The sequence below is a fragment of the Microtus ochrogaster genome, chromosome 1, assembly GCF_000317375.1.
Source record: "Microtus ochrogaster isolate Prairie Vole_2 chromosome 1, MicOch1.0, whole genome shotgun sequence".
Lineage (NCBI taxonomy): Eukaryota > Metazoa > Chordata > Mammalia > Rodentia > Cricetidae > Microtus > Microtus ochrogaster.
The window spans coordinates 8,094,077-8,111,478 of NC_022009.1; the positions used below are offsets into that span (position 1 = coordinate 8,094,077).

Below are 17,402 nucleotides of genomic sequence, written 5' to 3' on the forward strand. Positions count from 1 at the left end.
CTATAAACCACCTACACACTGTACACTATAAACCACCTACACACTGTACACTATAAACCACCTACACACTGTACACTATAAACCACCTACACACTTGTACAGACGGAGTTGTCTTCTAGACTGGCTCATGTCCAGTGTGTACAAAGCCATGTTGATAAAGATGAGTAACATTCTAGTCTACGGTGGATTTTCGTTCACTCTGTAGGCCTTAGTGTCCCATGTGGTTCTTTAGTAGCTGGTACTTGTTCGTAAACTATTTGTGGTTGCTTGAATAAAAATGACCCCATACGCTCGCATATTTGCACGGTTAATCCTTATCCAGAAAGGGCTAGGAACTGTGGCCTTAGGAGGAGGGAGCAGAGCGGAGCGGGCTTTGTCCCTGTCAGGCCCAGTGGCTCTGTCTGCTGCCTGTGGATCAGGATGTAAACTCTGATCGACTGCTCTGGCACCATACCTGCTGCCACGCTCCCTCCCTCTGAAACTGCAAGCTCCCCATTAAAAGCTTTCTTTTATAAAGGCTGCTTTGGTTATGGTGTCTCTTCACAGCAAAACAGTATCTGAGACACTAAGCTTGCACAGTCTTTGAATAGCTCCCAATGTAGTATATGCTAATCTGTGGCCAATCATGTATTAGGAGGACATTTCCACCATTTTAGTGATGTTTACGTTGTTTAAAGTTTAGCTCAATATATCCTTTCCTTCAAAATATACATATATAAAAAATCTTTTCATAAGTGTTCATTTTCTTTTTCTAAAAGAGAATCCATCTTAAAGCATAAACAACTATTACACTAAGCCTAGATACTTCATTATTCCTTCAACAAAGTAAATGAAATTAAAGTAAGAGAGAATTTAACAGCGTTTTCTATCATTTACGTATAAATTCGTATAGGTCAAAAGAGAAACAAGATGAACTGATGGAGGAGCTAAAATGAAGACTAAAAAAGACAATAATAACTGGTACTTCCTAGTTTGATTATTGGGCAAATTTGCATAATGAAAAATTTTTAAACAAGATAGACACCCACTCTACTGTTCTGTTGGTTTAGGAGCAGCTATACAACTGGGAGAGAGAAAGAAAGACGGTTTGCCTCTGCATGTATGTGCAGAGTGTGTGCATGTGTGCTCACCCCTGAGCAGGTTATATGGCATTACATCTGAGTCCCTTATAGTACTTTTACTATTGTGACACATTTGAAAACAAGCTTATAATGCAGAGGAATCAGTATTTTATCTCCCCAAAGTGTTGTAACGAATGAGAACACCTCATTGGATGAAGATCAAACATAGGCGGCTGAAGCTCTCCAAGCTCAATGGCTGTTATTCCGACTGCCCAGATATCACAGAGTTGGTTGTAGCCACCGTTCTTTTCCACTGCTGCAACTTCTGGGGCCATCCTAGAGGGAATCAGTGAGCTTTTAGAAATGATACAGAACACACGACTTTTTGTTATACTCACATGGTGTAGGAGGTCCTTCCTTCTATATGTTGTTTATATTGGTTAATGAATAAAGAAACTGCCTTGGCCTAATAGGGCAGAACTTAGGTAGGCAGAGAAGAAAGAATTGAATTTTGGGAGGAAGAAAGCAGAGTCAGGAGAAGCCGTGGATCCTCCACCTGAGATGGACATTGGTTAGAATCTCTCCCAGTAAGCCACTGCCACGTGGAGATATACAGATTAATAGAAATGGGTTAAATTAAGATGTAAGAATTAGTCAATAAGAAACTAGAGCTAATGGGCCAAGCAGTGTTTTAATGAATACAATTTCTGTGTGGTTATTTCAGTGTAAGCTAGCAGGGTGGCCGAGATGAACAAGCGGGACAGAAAGAGAGGGAAGAAGAACCTTACCACCCAGCTCCTCACCCCATTTCTAAACTCATTATTTGGGGGCCAGAGAAATAGCTCAGTGTTAAGAAACATTGGTTACTTTTGCCAAAAACCTTGGTTTGGTTCCTAACACACACATGGTGGCTCACAAACACCCATAACTCCAGCTCCAGGGGATTTAATCCTTTTAGGCCTCTGTGGGCACACATGTGGTGAACATACATATATACAGGCAAAATACCCAAACATAATAAAAATAACTCTAAAAATAAAAATAAGTAAAATTCACTATTTAAAAATCTTGAAAAAACAAAAAACAAAACAAAACAAACAAACAAAAAATCTCAACTTCCTATTTTGAATACCCGTTGCTTTAGTCAGTGCTGGTGAAATTGTCAGACTACTAAACACCTTGTGCTGGTCAAAGAAAAGTTCCCAAAGGAGATGGGACTTGGAGAATGAGCTACGAGGAAGCAGACATGAGGAGTCTGCACATTTCCAAGGAAACTCGGCAAATGCAGGAAGATATGGAGGGCAAGCAACGACTTGGGAACAGAGGGGACAGCAGACACCCTGTGAATCTTACCTTGAGAAGGGCCATACACGGCTTGTCACTGTTGGGACTTGGGGCACATATGGTAACAAGCACTCTCTTGTCTAAACACATCACTAATCTTTATTTTACAATAAAGATCTGAATGGAAAAAAAACCCTCACAACTGAGGGCTTAGAGAAGCGGTTCTCAGCCTTCCAAACGTTGTGACCCTTTAATACAATTCCTCATGATGTGACAACCCCAAACTGTACAATTATTTTTGCTGCTGTGTCAGAACTGTAATTTACTATTGTTATGAATTATAATGTAAATATCCGATATGCAGGATATCTGATGTGTAACTCTAAAGGGGCTGAGAACCACTGGCTTAGAAGGTCTGGAAGTACATGGAAAACAGACTGCGAAGCTAGGGGCTAGAAGTGAACAACCTACTTCTATACAGGAATTTACTTGTGAAAATGATGTGAACCCACTGACTTAATTATGGAGGCAACAATATAAAACTCACACCAACACAAAACCCAGCGTGAAAAGAGGTGAAATCAGGAATGTGGAGGAGCTTTGGGATGGCTGGAAAATTCAGAGTATGGTAGCAGACACATGTAACTACAGGCCCTCAGAGGCTGAAACAGGAGTTATCTTGAGATGGGGCAGCCTCAGCTACACAAAGGATCATTTCTCAATATCCACCTCCCCTCCACAAAGAAACATCTCAAATAGCATCCAAGGTCATAAGGGGGAGGTGACACTGCCCAGGAGAAACATTCTCTTTTTATTTTCATTTTCAAATTTATTAATTTATAGTTATATTGAATATCCATAAAATTGAATATTACTATTCTTTTAAGTGCATAAAATATTACAATCTACCTTTATGAGATGCATATGATACCTCAACTTAAATGTGGAATACAGTACATGCGTTCTAAAGTGAGGACATAAATATTTACACTCAACTCTCTTCACTTTCTCGCTGTGCCGGAGACTGAACCAGGGCCTGAGCGGTCACTAAGAGCTCTGCTGCTGAGCTACACTACCAGCCATTCGAAATGCGAACATTAGAGACGCTAACACGGAAATGTGTTACTGTATGCAAGAGCTACAGACATTGTCATGGGCACAGGACAAAGGAGAACAAAAGAATACCATTGAGTCAGAAGACTAAAGGCCAGTTTGAGTCTCAGAAGGGACAGAGCTGGGGCCCAGAAATAGCAAATACATTTCAATTCCTCTACCCGCGGGAGTGAGACTGTGTAGCTCACTGGAACAGCAGCCTGATGTGGGATTCCCCTCTGTATGCTGTAAATATGCTTTATTACCATTGGTTAAAAAAGAAGCTGCTTTGGGCCAATGACAGCACAGAATAGGGCAAGGCAGGAATTCCAAGCAGAGATAGAGGAGGAAAGAAGGTGGAGTTAGGGAGACATTATGTAGCCCCCGGAGGAGAAAGATGCAAGCCACGAGCCGGAGCCTTACCAGTGGAGTCTTGTGGTAAAATATAAAATGATAGATATGGGTTAATTTAAGATGTAAAAGCTAGCTAGAAATATGTTTAGGCTATTGGCCAAACGATGTTACAACTAATATAGTTTCTGTGTGATTATTTTGGGTCTGGGCAGCTGGGATCAAACAAGCAGTCTCGGACTACATCAGCCTGACTGACTGTCCTGCTTCCTAACTCAGGAGGGACCTGAGCTTAGCTCAGAAAGCCACCATAGTTTGTGACATAAAGTCACTATAGTTGGTGACAGCCGCCATAGGAGGTGCCAGAGGCCGCCATAGGAGGTGCCAGAGGCCGCCATAGGAGGTGACAGGAGGCTGCCATAGGAGGTGACAGAGGCCGCCATAGAAGGTGACAGGAGGCCGCCGTAGGTGGTAGCAGGCTTTCCTGGGATGTGGTCCATGCAGCTCAAGTAGTTGCAGAAGTGTTTACAATGGAGGATAGTCACAGAAGATCTTGGAGATTCTATAGATACTGACCTGACTATGTTTCCATTTAAATTTTATTTAAATAATACCAATTAGGCTTTTTTTCCAGTTATTAAAAGTGGTGTTAACTGAAGAAAATTATGAATATAGAAAAATCATGGAAGAAAACAAGTTTTGACCTCCATCAAATACAGCAACTGTCTCACATATTTCCATCCACGCTTTACTTAGAGACACGCTATCTTTCCTAAGAGTATTCCACCACACATGCTAATTCTGGCCTTGATTCCTAAATTCTGTCCACTTTGAGGTGTTGCTAACAACTCACCTTCAACAGCATCGCTTTTCGTACCATTGCGCTATCCCCAGAACTGACTAGTGACACTCCCTTAGCTTATTCGAGCCACATTTTCTTTCTTAAATTATTCTGAGAAAGCACTTTGCATACAGAAATGTATGAGCCTCTGATAGATTACCACCAGCAAAAGCACCGAGACTAGACACACACACCACTCACAGCCAGGTCACTCTCCCAACACGGTGATAGACTTAGGGATGGGGAGCGCACTTACTGGTTCCAAGTATTTCCAATCTGACTGAAAAGAAAGCCACTTATGAGCTTACCGAGGGAAACATTTTCCATAGTTTATAATTTGTTAGGTGTTATTATAACTGCTGTTGGTAGATAAAGTTTTAAACTGCCAGTGATGCGAGCAATCTTTTCCTTTAAAGTTTGGCGCCAACAAAAACTCACATCTTTTCCTCTCTCTGCTGTCCCCTGCCTTCCTTTTTTCTAAGATATGGTCTCAAATTCCTAGGTTGATCTCAAACTTGCTTTTAGCTGAGGATGACCTTAATTTCTGATTTTCCTGCACTTTCAAGCACAAAAAAAAAAAAAAAAAAGTGTGCCCCCACCCCCAGCTTATGTGGTGTTGGAGATCATGCACACTGGGGAATTATCCCACCGAACGAGCTACACCTCCACCCCATAACTCATTCGTTTTTACTTTTTTTTTTGGACAGGGTCTCACTGTGTAATCCTGGCTGGCTTGGGACTCACTAGTAGTGCACACTGGCCTCAAACTCTCAGACCTGCCTCTGCCTTCCATGAGCATGTGCCACCATGCCGAGCCTGGTTTTTACTTTTATACTTAACTTTCCTCTGAAAGAGCAGCCAGAGCTCTAATCACCGAGCCATCTCTCCAGCCCTCACATATAGTTTATTTTGGCTGTAAAGTGTAAAAATAATTTACACTTTAAATTATTTTCAAAATAATAAATCATCCAAATACCATATCTTGACAAACCCAACTCATAACACAAACTCTGAATGCCACCTGCTATAGCATTCACCACATCATTTTAAATATTAAGGGATTTTGTTACTTCTTTTTTATTTTGAGTCAGGGTGTCATACTAAAGCTTAAGTTACCTGCAAATTCACAGTAATCCTCTTGCCTCAGCCTCCCTAATGCTGAGATTACAGGCATGGTCCACATGCCAAGGCTCACACTACCATTTACTGTGAGGTCTTCTGCTAACCTCAACTATTTGTCAGTGTTTCAGAGAGATGACTGCGGTAGTCACAAGCAGGATACTTGTTCATGTGGGGCTGCTGGACACTAGTGTAGGATGTGTGGGTTTAGTCCTTGACTAAACAGAAAATTGGAAAGGTACTAGAAGTCTTTCTTTTGAAAACTCTAGTCTGGGTAGGCCTTTGCCATGGGGAGAGCTGGATGCTGTAAGAACCTAAGCCCCTAACACAATCAACGTTAGGAAAGCATCGTGGAGCATGCAAGGCTCTTGGCCTTTGATGGTTGCTTGTAGTACCAAGGATTAAGCACAAACTAAAGAAATGAAACTAGGACAGTCACAGCAGTCTCACCAGTAAGGGGTGCCAATGAAAGACTTTCTCTTTGCAATGGTCGCTGTTATTTTTGCAGCCACACCGAAATCAGCTGCAAGGGAAAAAACACAGCAGAAAATTGGGTAGGGCCTTTTTTTAAAATTTTTTTTTTAAAATACAACCAGCATTTCACATTGCTGTCATCAATATTTTACATATTAATGTGTATAAATTTAGTACCAGATCAGTTCATAACATACTCGATTTAATAAATATTTGCAGAAATTTTACTAGAATTAAAACTATACTTTATTAAATTATTTTAATTACAAGTACACTGAAATTAACTTGGGGAAAAAGTGACAAAACTGAAAACATGAGAAAACATACAAAATATACACCTGAATTCCTTTAATCCTAAAACAATAGGTTATTAATTTGTTGCTACTTTTTACAATTTTTTCTATGTATATAAAATTTTATAGTTGTTGTTAAACATGGTAATAAAAATTAAATACATTATTTAGTTCATTTTTTGCCATTTAATAAATCAGATTTGCTCATATTTCAATTAATATTAATGACATGATGAAAAATATTTCACAGGCTTATATTTTTCTACTATAATTTTACTCCTTCAGGAATAAAATCAGTATATCACAGGGAGTGATCATTATGATTATATATATATAAATTAAACCTATTCAAACTTAAATATCATTTAATATTTTTGGTAAAAAATTTAAGAATTCAAAATAACATACCTAATTTTACATCACCATGGTCTGTTAATAAGATATTTGCACCCTAAAACAAAAGCACAAATACTATTAAACTAGCATCATAAAATTTCTTTCAAAGCTCAGCAATGTAAATATATTAGATGAACTTACTTTGATATCTCTATGCATTTTGCCTTTAGTATGCAAATAGGCAAGACCCTAAAGGTAAAAAAGAATATGCATTAGCAAGACAGTATCAAATGTCTACCTCAATTATGGAATAAGAAAAACCAGACAGCCTTTTCCAGGGGTAAGGGGTTCTTTTAACTAGTTAACAGGATAGTAATGTAACTCACTTTCCGGTAAAATTGGAAATGTTTTACCAAAGCAGCAACGTCACAATTAAGACAAAGAACATGCGATCACGCCCCAAAGAGTTCTCCTGTTGTGCTCTTTGTAACGTCTTATCCCATCAACACTGCTTGTCTCTACACCAGGTTCCAAAGCTATCTGGCTATTCTTCCTGCTTTGCCTTTCCACAGGGATTCCAGAATCAGCTTGTCAATTTCACTGTTGCTCCCACGTCCCCAGACAGACAGGTCAGTATGTAAGCTAGACTGGCCTCAAACTCAGGATTTTCCTGCACCAGGATCCTCGCTGAGATCACAGGCATGGGCCACCATGCCTGACAGGCTTGCTAATTTCTTTAACAACAAAAAAGGGTTCAACTGGAATTGGGGTTCTGCCCGGGGAGAACTGATACCTTCTGAGCACTAAGCTACTACCCCATGGGACAGCACAGTTATCTGCTCAGTTAGGCCTTTAATTCTCTCAGCTATTGTGTGGTTTTAGTACACAGTGTTTATGTTCTTCTGCTGTATTTATCCATGAGAATGTCATATCCCTTATGCTACTGTACGTAGTTTTCTCATTAAACTTTAATTCCTAATTCTGAAATCCACTTGACTTTTGAAAAGCCACCAGAAGTGTGCCAGTGTTGGTTCAGCTAACTTGTTTGCTCTAGTGGCCCCCTGTAGCCTCCCTCCCGTTTTCAATGGAAATGATTATGCAGCCTTGGGAATGAAGAGCTCTGCTTGCTATTTTCAAAACTAGATTCCTTTTTATTTCATTCTTTTTTCTTTTCACACTATGAGAAGCCTGGACTATAAAGCTAGAGTGGACATCTTTGTCTTGTATCAGGAGAAAGGAAGACCTAACCACAGCATTTTCATAGATAATCTGCATTGAGTTAACCAAATTCCTTTCAATGTGCCATGCCTGGATGTTTACATTTTATTTTTTAAGTCAATTTCCAAAGCAGCCGTTTTCCTTCCAGCTTTTCCTACATTTTGAGTGTTGGCTGGGCCACTCCTCCTCTCTCTCTTTCCTCAGTTTCCTACCACATTCTAAAGCGCCCCACCCCCTCCCCGCTATTCCATTTTACCTTCATATATACAATGTTCTCCTCCCCCTGCCTCCCAAAGCCCTTCACTCTCAGGGTTCCTTCCCAGTTTCCTGGTCTCTTTAGAGGCCATACCCACATAAACACACATATAAAGACCAGAAGCTAGGGCCCACATACAAAAGAGAAACATGTCTGTATGCTCAGAAAGTTATTGGGAATAAGCGCTGGATTTCACTAAATGGTCCTTTAGCTGACGATGCAGCTTTCTCTAAAGTTTATTCAGGGTCATTTACTGTAAATGAACACTACTTTCTAGGACCATCCACTTTTTATATAATATCTGCTTTTACATCTTGTTGGATTACCTTGGGAACTTATTTAAATGGCTTTTGTGTATGTTGTTGTATGTTTTATGGCATAACTGCCTTTAAGTGATTTGTGGAATTTCAAATCTTGTATCTGTCCACCTTCCCATTCTTTTTTAAAATGATTTATTTTTATTTTATGTGCATTTGTGTTTTGCCTACATGTATGTTTGTGTGAGGTTACCAAATGACTTGGAGCTGGAGTCTAGACAGTTCTGAGCTACCATGTGGGTGCTGGAGGTCCTGTTAAAGAGCAACAGTGCTCTTAACCACTGAGCTATCTCTCTAGCTCCTGCTTTCCAACTCTTGATCCATATGAAACTATCATCACAGAAGTAAGATATGGGAGAAGCCCCCATGCTTCTGTGGGAGCATCCTGTTCACAGCCAGAAAGCTTGGGGTGAAGGTTAAACAAGTCATCAACTGACAGGTCCACAGACTCATTCAGGGTAAACAATTCATAGGTATAATTTTCCTTATGTGGTAGCAACCCATGCCACTGAAGTCCACTACCACAGATGACCATCAGTATCAAAAAATAAAATAAAATAAATGAGATCATTGAGCTTCTCAATGGCTGTTTGAATAAATTCTTGTACATCATTCATGGAAAAGTTAGTAGCTTTACAAAATTAAAACATGGAAACTGGATTGGGATATTATTATTACTATTTTAGCTCTTTAGATTTTGGGCAAACCATCATTTACAATTACTAAGTATAAAACTGTTGCCTTTCTAGCTACTTAAGTGAATACATTACCTGCAACGTCTCTCTGCATACATAGGCTATTTGCAATTCAGATAATGGTCCAGTAACTGGAAAGAAAGAACAAGAAAACTCATTGTCACTGGATGCTAATGTTAAACAGTCTAGCTGCAAAACAATGAAGCAGCGTACAACTTCTGCTTGGTCACTGGGTGACTCCGCCTCTGACTACAAAGCAGACAGCATCTGTGTAAGGAATGACGCACTGAGTATTTAAAGTCTATTTTGAAAATAAGAGGTTTATTCCCTGACAACTCCGGACAGTGAAAACGTACAGTGTCCTTATGTGCAAAGCTTATCACAAGGGCCACAGTGAAGCCAAGGCTGGAGGCTAAACACAGTCTCAGAAACGGGCAACAACAGGGCTTGACCATATGTGAATTACATGTCTAGAGGCACAGAGCAACGTGCTGAGACTCACTGATGAGTATCACACAGTTTTAGAGACTGAGGTATTCTTTCTAGTACAATTAATTCTTCACATATCTCTCAGAATGCTGAGACTTGGTCCAGTATCTTACTGAGGAGTCAAACGTAACCAGATTATTTCTGGAAAGAAGACCTTTCTCTGATGTGAAATATAAAATCCCTTAGCAACTATCCAGTCAGGGGCTTCTGATCAGTGCTCTTCAGTGTGTGAGAAGAAATTTGGGGTTCTGCCTGCTGATGGTGAGATCCAAACTAGAACTGACCAGAAGTCTCTGCACAGAGGGTAACTCACTGGTTGCTGGCTGGCTTCATCTACTTGGAATTACAAAGTTTGATTTTTATACATTGATGAAGTAGTAAGGCAAGAAATGATGCCATTTTACTAACAGCATCTGACTGACACAAGTGCACACACACATATCCTTCTTAAATCAAGTCTCGCTACATAGCCCGGGCTTGCCCGGAACTCACTTCTCTCTATGTGGATCAGGCTGGCCTTGAACTCAGAGATCTGCCTATGTGCAGACAATTTTTTTTTTTTTTAGTTTTTCGAGACAGGGTTTCTCTGTAGCTTTGGAGCCTGTCCTGGCACTAGCTCTTGTAGACCAGGCTGGCCTCTAACTCACAGAGATCTGCCTGCCTCTGCCTCCAGAGTACTGGGATTAAAGGCGTGCGCCACCACTGCCTGGCTTGCAGACAATTTTTTTAACTGTGCTTTTTTAGGTATACTAATTAAAGGAATAATACTCCTTAAGTTCAATTTAACTAAGAAAAATGATAACCAGGTTTTAATTTTGCATGTGTCTGGGAAAAGAAAGAATAATGTTAGAGAGTAAATCTACCCAAATCATTCCCCTTGCTATCTAGAAATGTCAAACAACAACCATAAAAGCCAAGGGAGAGCTTAAGATGTAAAACTGTATTAACAGTACCATGATAAATATCTTGAAGGGATCCGCCACCGCAGTATTCCATGCAAATCCACAGTTTTTCCCTACTACAATGAGAGAGAGAGAAAATTACACCAGCCTGTAATTCTCAACTACTGACGTCCACATGTTCAGCCCCGCAGCCTCACTCTCAGCACACTGGGGTCAGGATGCTCTGCGGAAGGCAACAGGAGCCTCCAGAGCAATCCTTCCTCAACACACACCAGAGCACATCAGTTTCAGCTTTGTGTCAATCTGAAAAAGGTTAGGACATGATCTGTTTTCTGTTATCATTGTTCATAATGATCCATTAAGGCTGCCAGACAAGGCAGGGCCTCAGGAACAGAGGTGCTACTGTGAGCACAGCAGGCTGATGGCCGTGCGCCCTACTGGATTTAGAATTCTGGACAATGTTTTCAGCATGCACAGCGAAGGCCTTGACACAGAGGGAGAGAGACAGGAAAGAAAAAGACTATGAAAACTAGATCAAGAGATGGCGCTCCTGGATTTTTACCTGAGATAGCTCCCAAAGTAGGCTACGATGTTGCAATGCTTACATTCTTTAACCATATATATTTCTTGTTGAATCAAAGAAAAATCATCACCTGAAAAACAAAGTAAATTGGTCACCATGTTACTCCAAATATGACGAAATGCGAGAAGACTATTTTACAGCTGTTGGAAGGAATACTCTGTAGATACCTGTCAGCCCATTAGATCTGTGGTATAGTTTACGTTTTTTATCTGTACGTTATATACATTATGTAACCTCATGCACGCTAGGCTGCTCCCACCACTGAGTATCATCCATCTCTTGGTTAACATTTCTGTGGTGTTCTACACGTTTAATGAATGTGGGATAATTAAGTCACCCACTACTTTGATTTGAGCAGAGAGTGAGAATTTGTGTGCATGCCTTTGAAGTTTAGAGATCAATGTTGGGTGTCTTCCCCTATCTCTTTCCACTTTCCTTTTTTTTTTAAAGACCGGGTTTCTCGATAGCTTTGGAGCCTGTCCTGGAACTAGCTCTTGTAAATGAGGCTGGTCCCGAACTTACAGAGATCCACCTGCCTCTGCCTCCCGAGTGCTGGGATTAAAGGTGTGTGCCATCATCGCCCGGCTTCCACTTTCTTTTTTAAACAGGTTTCTTTCTGAACCCGAAGCTTGCTGACTAATAAGGCGAGCTTGCCCATGACTCCCAGGGGTGTCTCCTTCCTCCAGTACTGGGGTACAGGCACACCACTAGCAACAGCTTCTTTTATGTGGATGCTAGGGCTTCAAACTCAGGTACCCACTCTAGGATGACAAGCTATTTACCCACTGAGCCTACCTCCAGCCTCAGAGTCACCACTACTATTGTATGAACTTCAGTGACCCAATATGTACAACAGTGTTTGTTTTATGTCGTTGGGTCCAACACTCACACTCAATAATATCTATTTACGATCATATCTTCAAGCTGGACTGTTCCTTTGTTACTGTAACATGAACTTCTTTGTCTCTTTTGACTAATTTTAGTTGGCTTTGCCAAACATGAGAATAGCTACTTTTATTTGCTTTCAGAGTCCAACTGCTTGGCACATCTACACTTTCAGTTCATGTGCCTCTTTTCCAGGGAGGTGAGTTTCTTGTGGACAGCCACCAGTTGGTTCTTGCTTTCTAGTTTGTTCACCCAGCCTGCACCTTTACTTTCTCTCTTTAAAATCACTAGCCGGGTGGTGGTGGCGCACGCCTTTAATCCCAGCACTCGGGAGGCAGAGGCAGGCGGATCTCTGTGAGTTCAAGACCAGCCTGGTCTACAAGAGCTACAAGCTCCAAAACCACAGAGAAACCCTGTCTCAAAAAACCAAAAAAAAAAGCTCTTTCTCTTCCGGTCGCAGGCGCTTCGGGAGCCGCCGATTACCGTCCAGCCATGGCCAAGTCCAAGAACCACACCACACACAACAGTCCCGGAAATGGCACAGAAACGGCATCAAGAAACCCCGGTCACAAAGATACGAATCTCTCAAGGGGGTTGACCCCAAGTTCCTGAGGAACATGCGCTTTGCCAAGAAGCACAACAAGAAAGGCCTGAAGAAGATGCAGGCAAATAATGCAAAGGCCATGAGTGCACGTGCGGAGGCCATTAGAGGCCATTAAGGCCCTGGTGAAGCCCCAGGTGGTGAAGCCCGAGGTGGTGAAGCCCAAGGTGCCAAAGGGCCCCACCCGCAAACTCACCCGTCTGGCTTTCATTGCTCACCCCAAGCTTGGGAAGCGGATTAGAAGCTACATGGCCAGGGGTCGTAGGCTCCAAAAACCAAAGCCCAAGGTTCAAGCCAAGGCAGAGGCCTCAGCTGCAGCTCAGGCTCCCAAAGGTGCCCAGGCCCCTGTAAAGGCCCCATAAAAAGGTCGCAGTCTGCCAGTGTGAAGACAGATGGACTGGTGTGAACACCTACACAGTATTTGCAGATGTTCAGGACCTTATGCTGTTTTTACAAATAGACTTGAGGCAAGTTCTGTTAAAAAAAAAAAAAAACCAAAAAAAAAATAAAATAAAATAAAAAAAATCACTCATAACAATGGGTTTCCTTAGGGCACTCTCATGAGCCTATTGTGGTACTTTATTCATGTTTGTTCCCACGTTACCATCTCTTGTTCCCCTACCATGTTCACTGGCTCCTTCCTCTTCCCAAATATCACCCCTTTGTTTTCATCTCTCACACAGTCTCTCTCTCTCTCTCACCTATCTCTGTTAAATCTAGATTTTACATATGACAGAATACATGTGACTTTTATATTTCTAGGTTTGTCTTAACTTTGCTTAACAGAATCAGTGCTTGTATTTTTTTAAATTACATTTGACTGTATGTATGTGAATGAGTACACCTGCACACATGTGGAGATGAAAAGACAACATTGAGGAGTCAGTTCTCTCCTTCCACCATGTTGGCTCCAGGGTCTGAACTCAGATCATCAGGCTTGGTGACAAGTGTGTTAAACCATCTCCTGGTCCTGGTTCAGTGTTAAATGTCTAGTTCTTTAACCTAATTGGTTAGGCTTATTCTTAGTTTGGCTTTCCCTAATTTCTTTCTCAGCATGCTCACTGCTGGTTCATATGAAAGGCAGTGGTCTGTATACTGGGGTATATAGGATGCAGGATGCAGGATGCAGGCTACTTCTACTCCTGTAGAAGTGGATTTTAAGTTGTGTTCTCAAGTTGAGTTCCATCCTATTCAGGCCATTTTAAGGATGAGATTAGTTAGCTGAGAACCACAGAACTCGTTATCTCTGGTTTCAGCAACCTTCTCCTTTCCACCTGTGTATTTGCAAGGGTTCTGACTTTAGCACTCCCTATAATTCCAGTCTTTCTTATAGCCAGTTTGTTCCTGGACTATTGCATTTATGCTGAAAACACCTTTAGGGACCCAACTAGCCCTCTACTAGCTGACCCCAGCTCTTCTAAGATGATGCTTCTCCCTTCAGCACGAGCTACTGCCTGCACCAAGTCATCTGGCTGCTGAAGGTACCTGAGTGGACAACAGGCAGAGGCAGCACTTATCTACAACCTGGCAGGAGACCAACTTTAGTCCACTGAAAATTTCAATTATGAAAAATGTGTCTGTTTTTAGTTATTAGCAGTCAATAACTCTGCTATATACAGAATCTGGATATATAGACACTCTAGAATCTAGAACTCTGGAATTTAGAATCAAAAGCTCTAAGCTACTCTGGCTTCAGTTCTTCTCTGAGTACTCTGAAAACCACATGACTGAGTAAGTCCTGATAGGGAAATGGAGAACTCCTCCAGATAAGCCTCTGCTGATAAGGGCAGCTGCTGGCCACACCAAAGTGGAACAGAGAGCGCAGGGAGCCACAGATATCACGTGATTGTAATCCTGATCTCTTTCAGCTTTAGAGACCCCCAGAAAAAGCGTGACCCATGTCAGCCAAGAAGGGAGCTCATCAGGCGTCAAAGGGGGATGGACACTCTGCATACTACATGACAGACACTGGGACCATTCCTCATTTGAATAACTAAATGACTAAAAGCCAAGACTGGCTTAAATCCTTTTGAATAAATTAACATATTTCATTATTTCCATAAGGTGTTTATTAAGGAAAGCAAGACTTTCTACTTATCATTTCATTAAGTATTTCTGATTTATGCTTGTAAGATCTACTGTGTATATATTTTGTTGTTCACAGGTTAAAATTATTAACATGATGCTTCTGAATTACACAGAAAGAGCTACTACAGCATGTCCCTCCTATAGAGCCATCAATAATGGAGCTATCACTTTTTAATAAACTTTCTGTGTTTTAGTCTATATTATTGTAGCAACATTAATGTAAATATTTTGTCACTATTGAGAAATAGAAAATTAAAATTGCCATAAATTTACTTCCATTTCTTAAAGTATGTAATTATGAGGTTCCTCCTATCACATTCATGAATGGGACTTTTATGCTATAGTCTAGCAAGACTATTTTCAGCCAGTAATAAAATGAGCACTGTTAACGTCATTACAACTCACTTCAAAAACTCCCAAACTGGAAAGGAACAAATGAATTAAAGACCTAAACATAACTCATAACTCCTTAAAAAAATCCTAGTAAAACACAACAATGGATTTAGCAATTTGCTCGGTATGACATCAAAAGCATAGTTAATCAAAGTGAAAAAAAATACAAGAATACAATCAAACTTTAAAAATTCACATTTATCAAAGGACACAATCAACAGACTAAGAAGCAGCCCGTGGAATGGAAAAATGATATGTGAAAATATGTATCTGATAAGGGATTAATATCCATAACTTATAAAAAGCTCCAATAACTCAACAACTACCAATCAAATAACTTCATCAAGCAACAGGCAACAAAATTAACATTTATCCAATGTTAACAAATATTAATAGCCATATGAAAATATGTAACAACATAAATCAGAGAAACACAACTGAAAACCACAAAAATATATCACCTAAGTTCACAAAGATGGGTTGGGTTTGTTTTTTTTAAGGAACAGTAGGGATATAGAGAAGATGGAACTTTTTTGCCCACTGCTGAGATCACAAAATGTTGCAGTTACTACAGAAAACAGAAAGGTAGCTCCTTAAAAATTTAAAATAAAAACTATTATATGATCTACTTATATAGTAACCAACTTCTAAGTATACATTCAAAGAGTACAACTGAAGTCTCAAAAAGATATATGCATGCCCATGGTCATGACAATACACAATGAAGTATAAATGTACATACACACATGTGACTTTAGCTTGTGCCAAGCTGATATAAACCAATGAGGACAAGCAGAAAGAACTCTGAACTGCTGAGCTCTGTCTTTATCCCGTTAGGGTGCAAAAATCTGAACCCAAGTTTCCATGCTTGCATGGAAAATGGTCTTACCTGCTGAGCCATCTCTCCTGCCCTTAAATAAAATTTCTGATGTTCATATGTGCCCTGAAATGTATTATCATTACTATTAACATTCTCCTAGTTCAGAACTGAAGTATCCAAACAATGAAGAAGGCTACAAATATTTTATAGTATAGAGTTTTAAAAATGGAACCTGGGCCAAGACATGAATCAGTAGTTAGGAGGGCATGCTGCTCTTCCAGAGGACTGGAGCTGTTAAAGTACCTGCAACTCCAGCTCCAGAGGGTCTAATGCCTTCTGTCATCCTTGGGCTCCGGCACATACACAAAGAAGAGATTAATTTTGTATTGAAACTACGGGCCTAGGAAGATAGCTCAGCAAATAAGAGTATTTGCTGCACAAGTGTAAGGACCCAGGTTCTCATAAGGACCTGGGCTCCCAGAACCCACATAAAAAAGCCGATGTGGTCATGCACATGCTTTAACCACAGTGCTGGGGTGCAGGGCAGAGACAAGCGGGCTGGAGCTTTTTGGCTGCCAGCTTAGCTCCAGGCTCAGTAAGAGACCCTGTCTCAAGGGAATAAAGGACAGAATGAGGACAGGCACCTCCATGTCACACACACACACACACACACACACACACACACACACACGAAAAAATAAAACTGTTTAGTTTTTCTTAAAGGTCATTAAACTTTGAAATAGAGTTTCAAAACACAAGAATGTAGCACTGAACTAGGACAGCTGATGGTTTGTTCTAGCCCCATCTGTAGTAAGGAGACCGCTTGCTCGTTTCTCAGCTGCCCAGACTCCAAAAATAATCACACAGAAACTATATTAATTATATCACTGACTGGCCCATTAGCCCTAACTTCTTATTGGCTAACTCTTACATATTGGTATAACCCATTTCTATTAGTCTGTGTATTGCCATGTGGCTGTAGCTTGCCAGATAAAGTTCAGTATAGCATCTGTCTCTAGTGGCGGCTCCATGGCTTCTTTCTGACTCCACCTCCTTTCTCCCAGCATTCAGCTTAGTTTTCCCCACCTAACTAAGTTCTACCTTGCTATAGGCCAAGTCAGTTTCTTTATTCATCAACCAATAAAAGCAACACATAGACAGAAGGACCTCCCATACCATTTCCCCTTTACTGTTTAAAAAAAAAAGGAAGTTGAGGGGTTGGTGAAGATCTTCTCCCAGTCAGTGGGTTGCCTTTTTGTCTTAGTGACAGTGTCCTTTGCTTTACAGAAGCTTCTCAGTCTCAG

At 40.7% G+C, this 17,402-nt stretch overlaps 1 protein-coding gene across 2 annotated transcripts in view; it reads right to left on the reverse strand.

Annotated features, from left to right (window-relative positions):
- Map4k5 (mitogen-activated protein kinase kinase kinase kinase 5) overlaps positions 1-17,402 on the reverse strand; it is a 92,043-nt gene that overhangs the window by 43,088 nt on the left and 31,553 nt on the right. For both annotated transcript variants that reach the window (XM_005343153.3, XM_026779255.1), the window contains exons 3-9: positions 11,291-11,381; positions 10,780-10,844; positions 9,413-9,468; positions 7,053-7,100; positions 6,924-6,966; positions 6,199-6,271; positions 1,266-1,397 (exon numbers count right to left, since the gene is read on the reverse strand). In XM_005343153.3, coding sequence (XP_005343210.1) covers positions 1,266-1,397; positions 6,199-6,271; positions 6,924-6,966; positions 7,053-7,100; positions 9,413-9,468; positions 10,780-10,844; positions 11,291-11,381 — 508 coding nt within the window. The remainder of the gene's footprint in view (positions 1-1,265; positions 1,398-6,198; positions 6,272-6,923; positions 6,967-7,052; positions 7,101-9,412; positions 9,469-10,779; positions 10,845-11,290; positions 11,382-17,402) is intronic.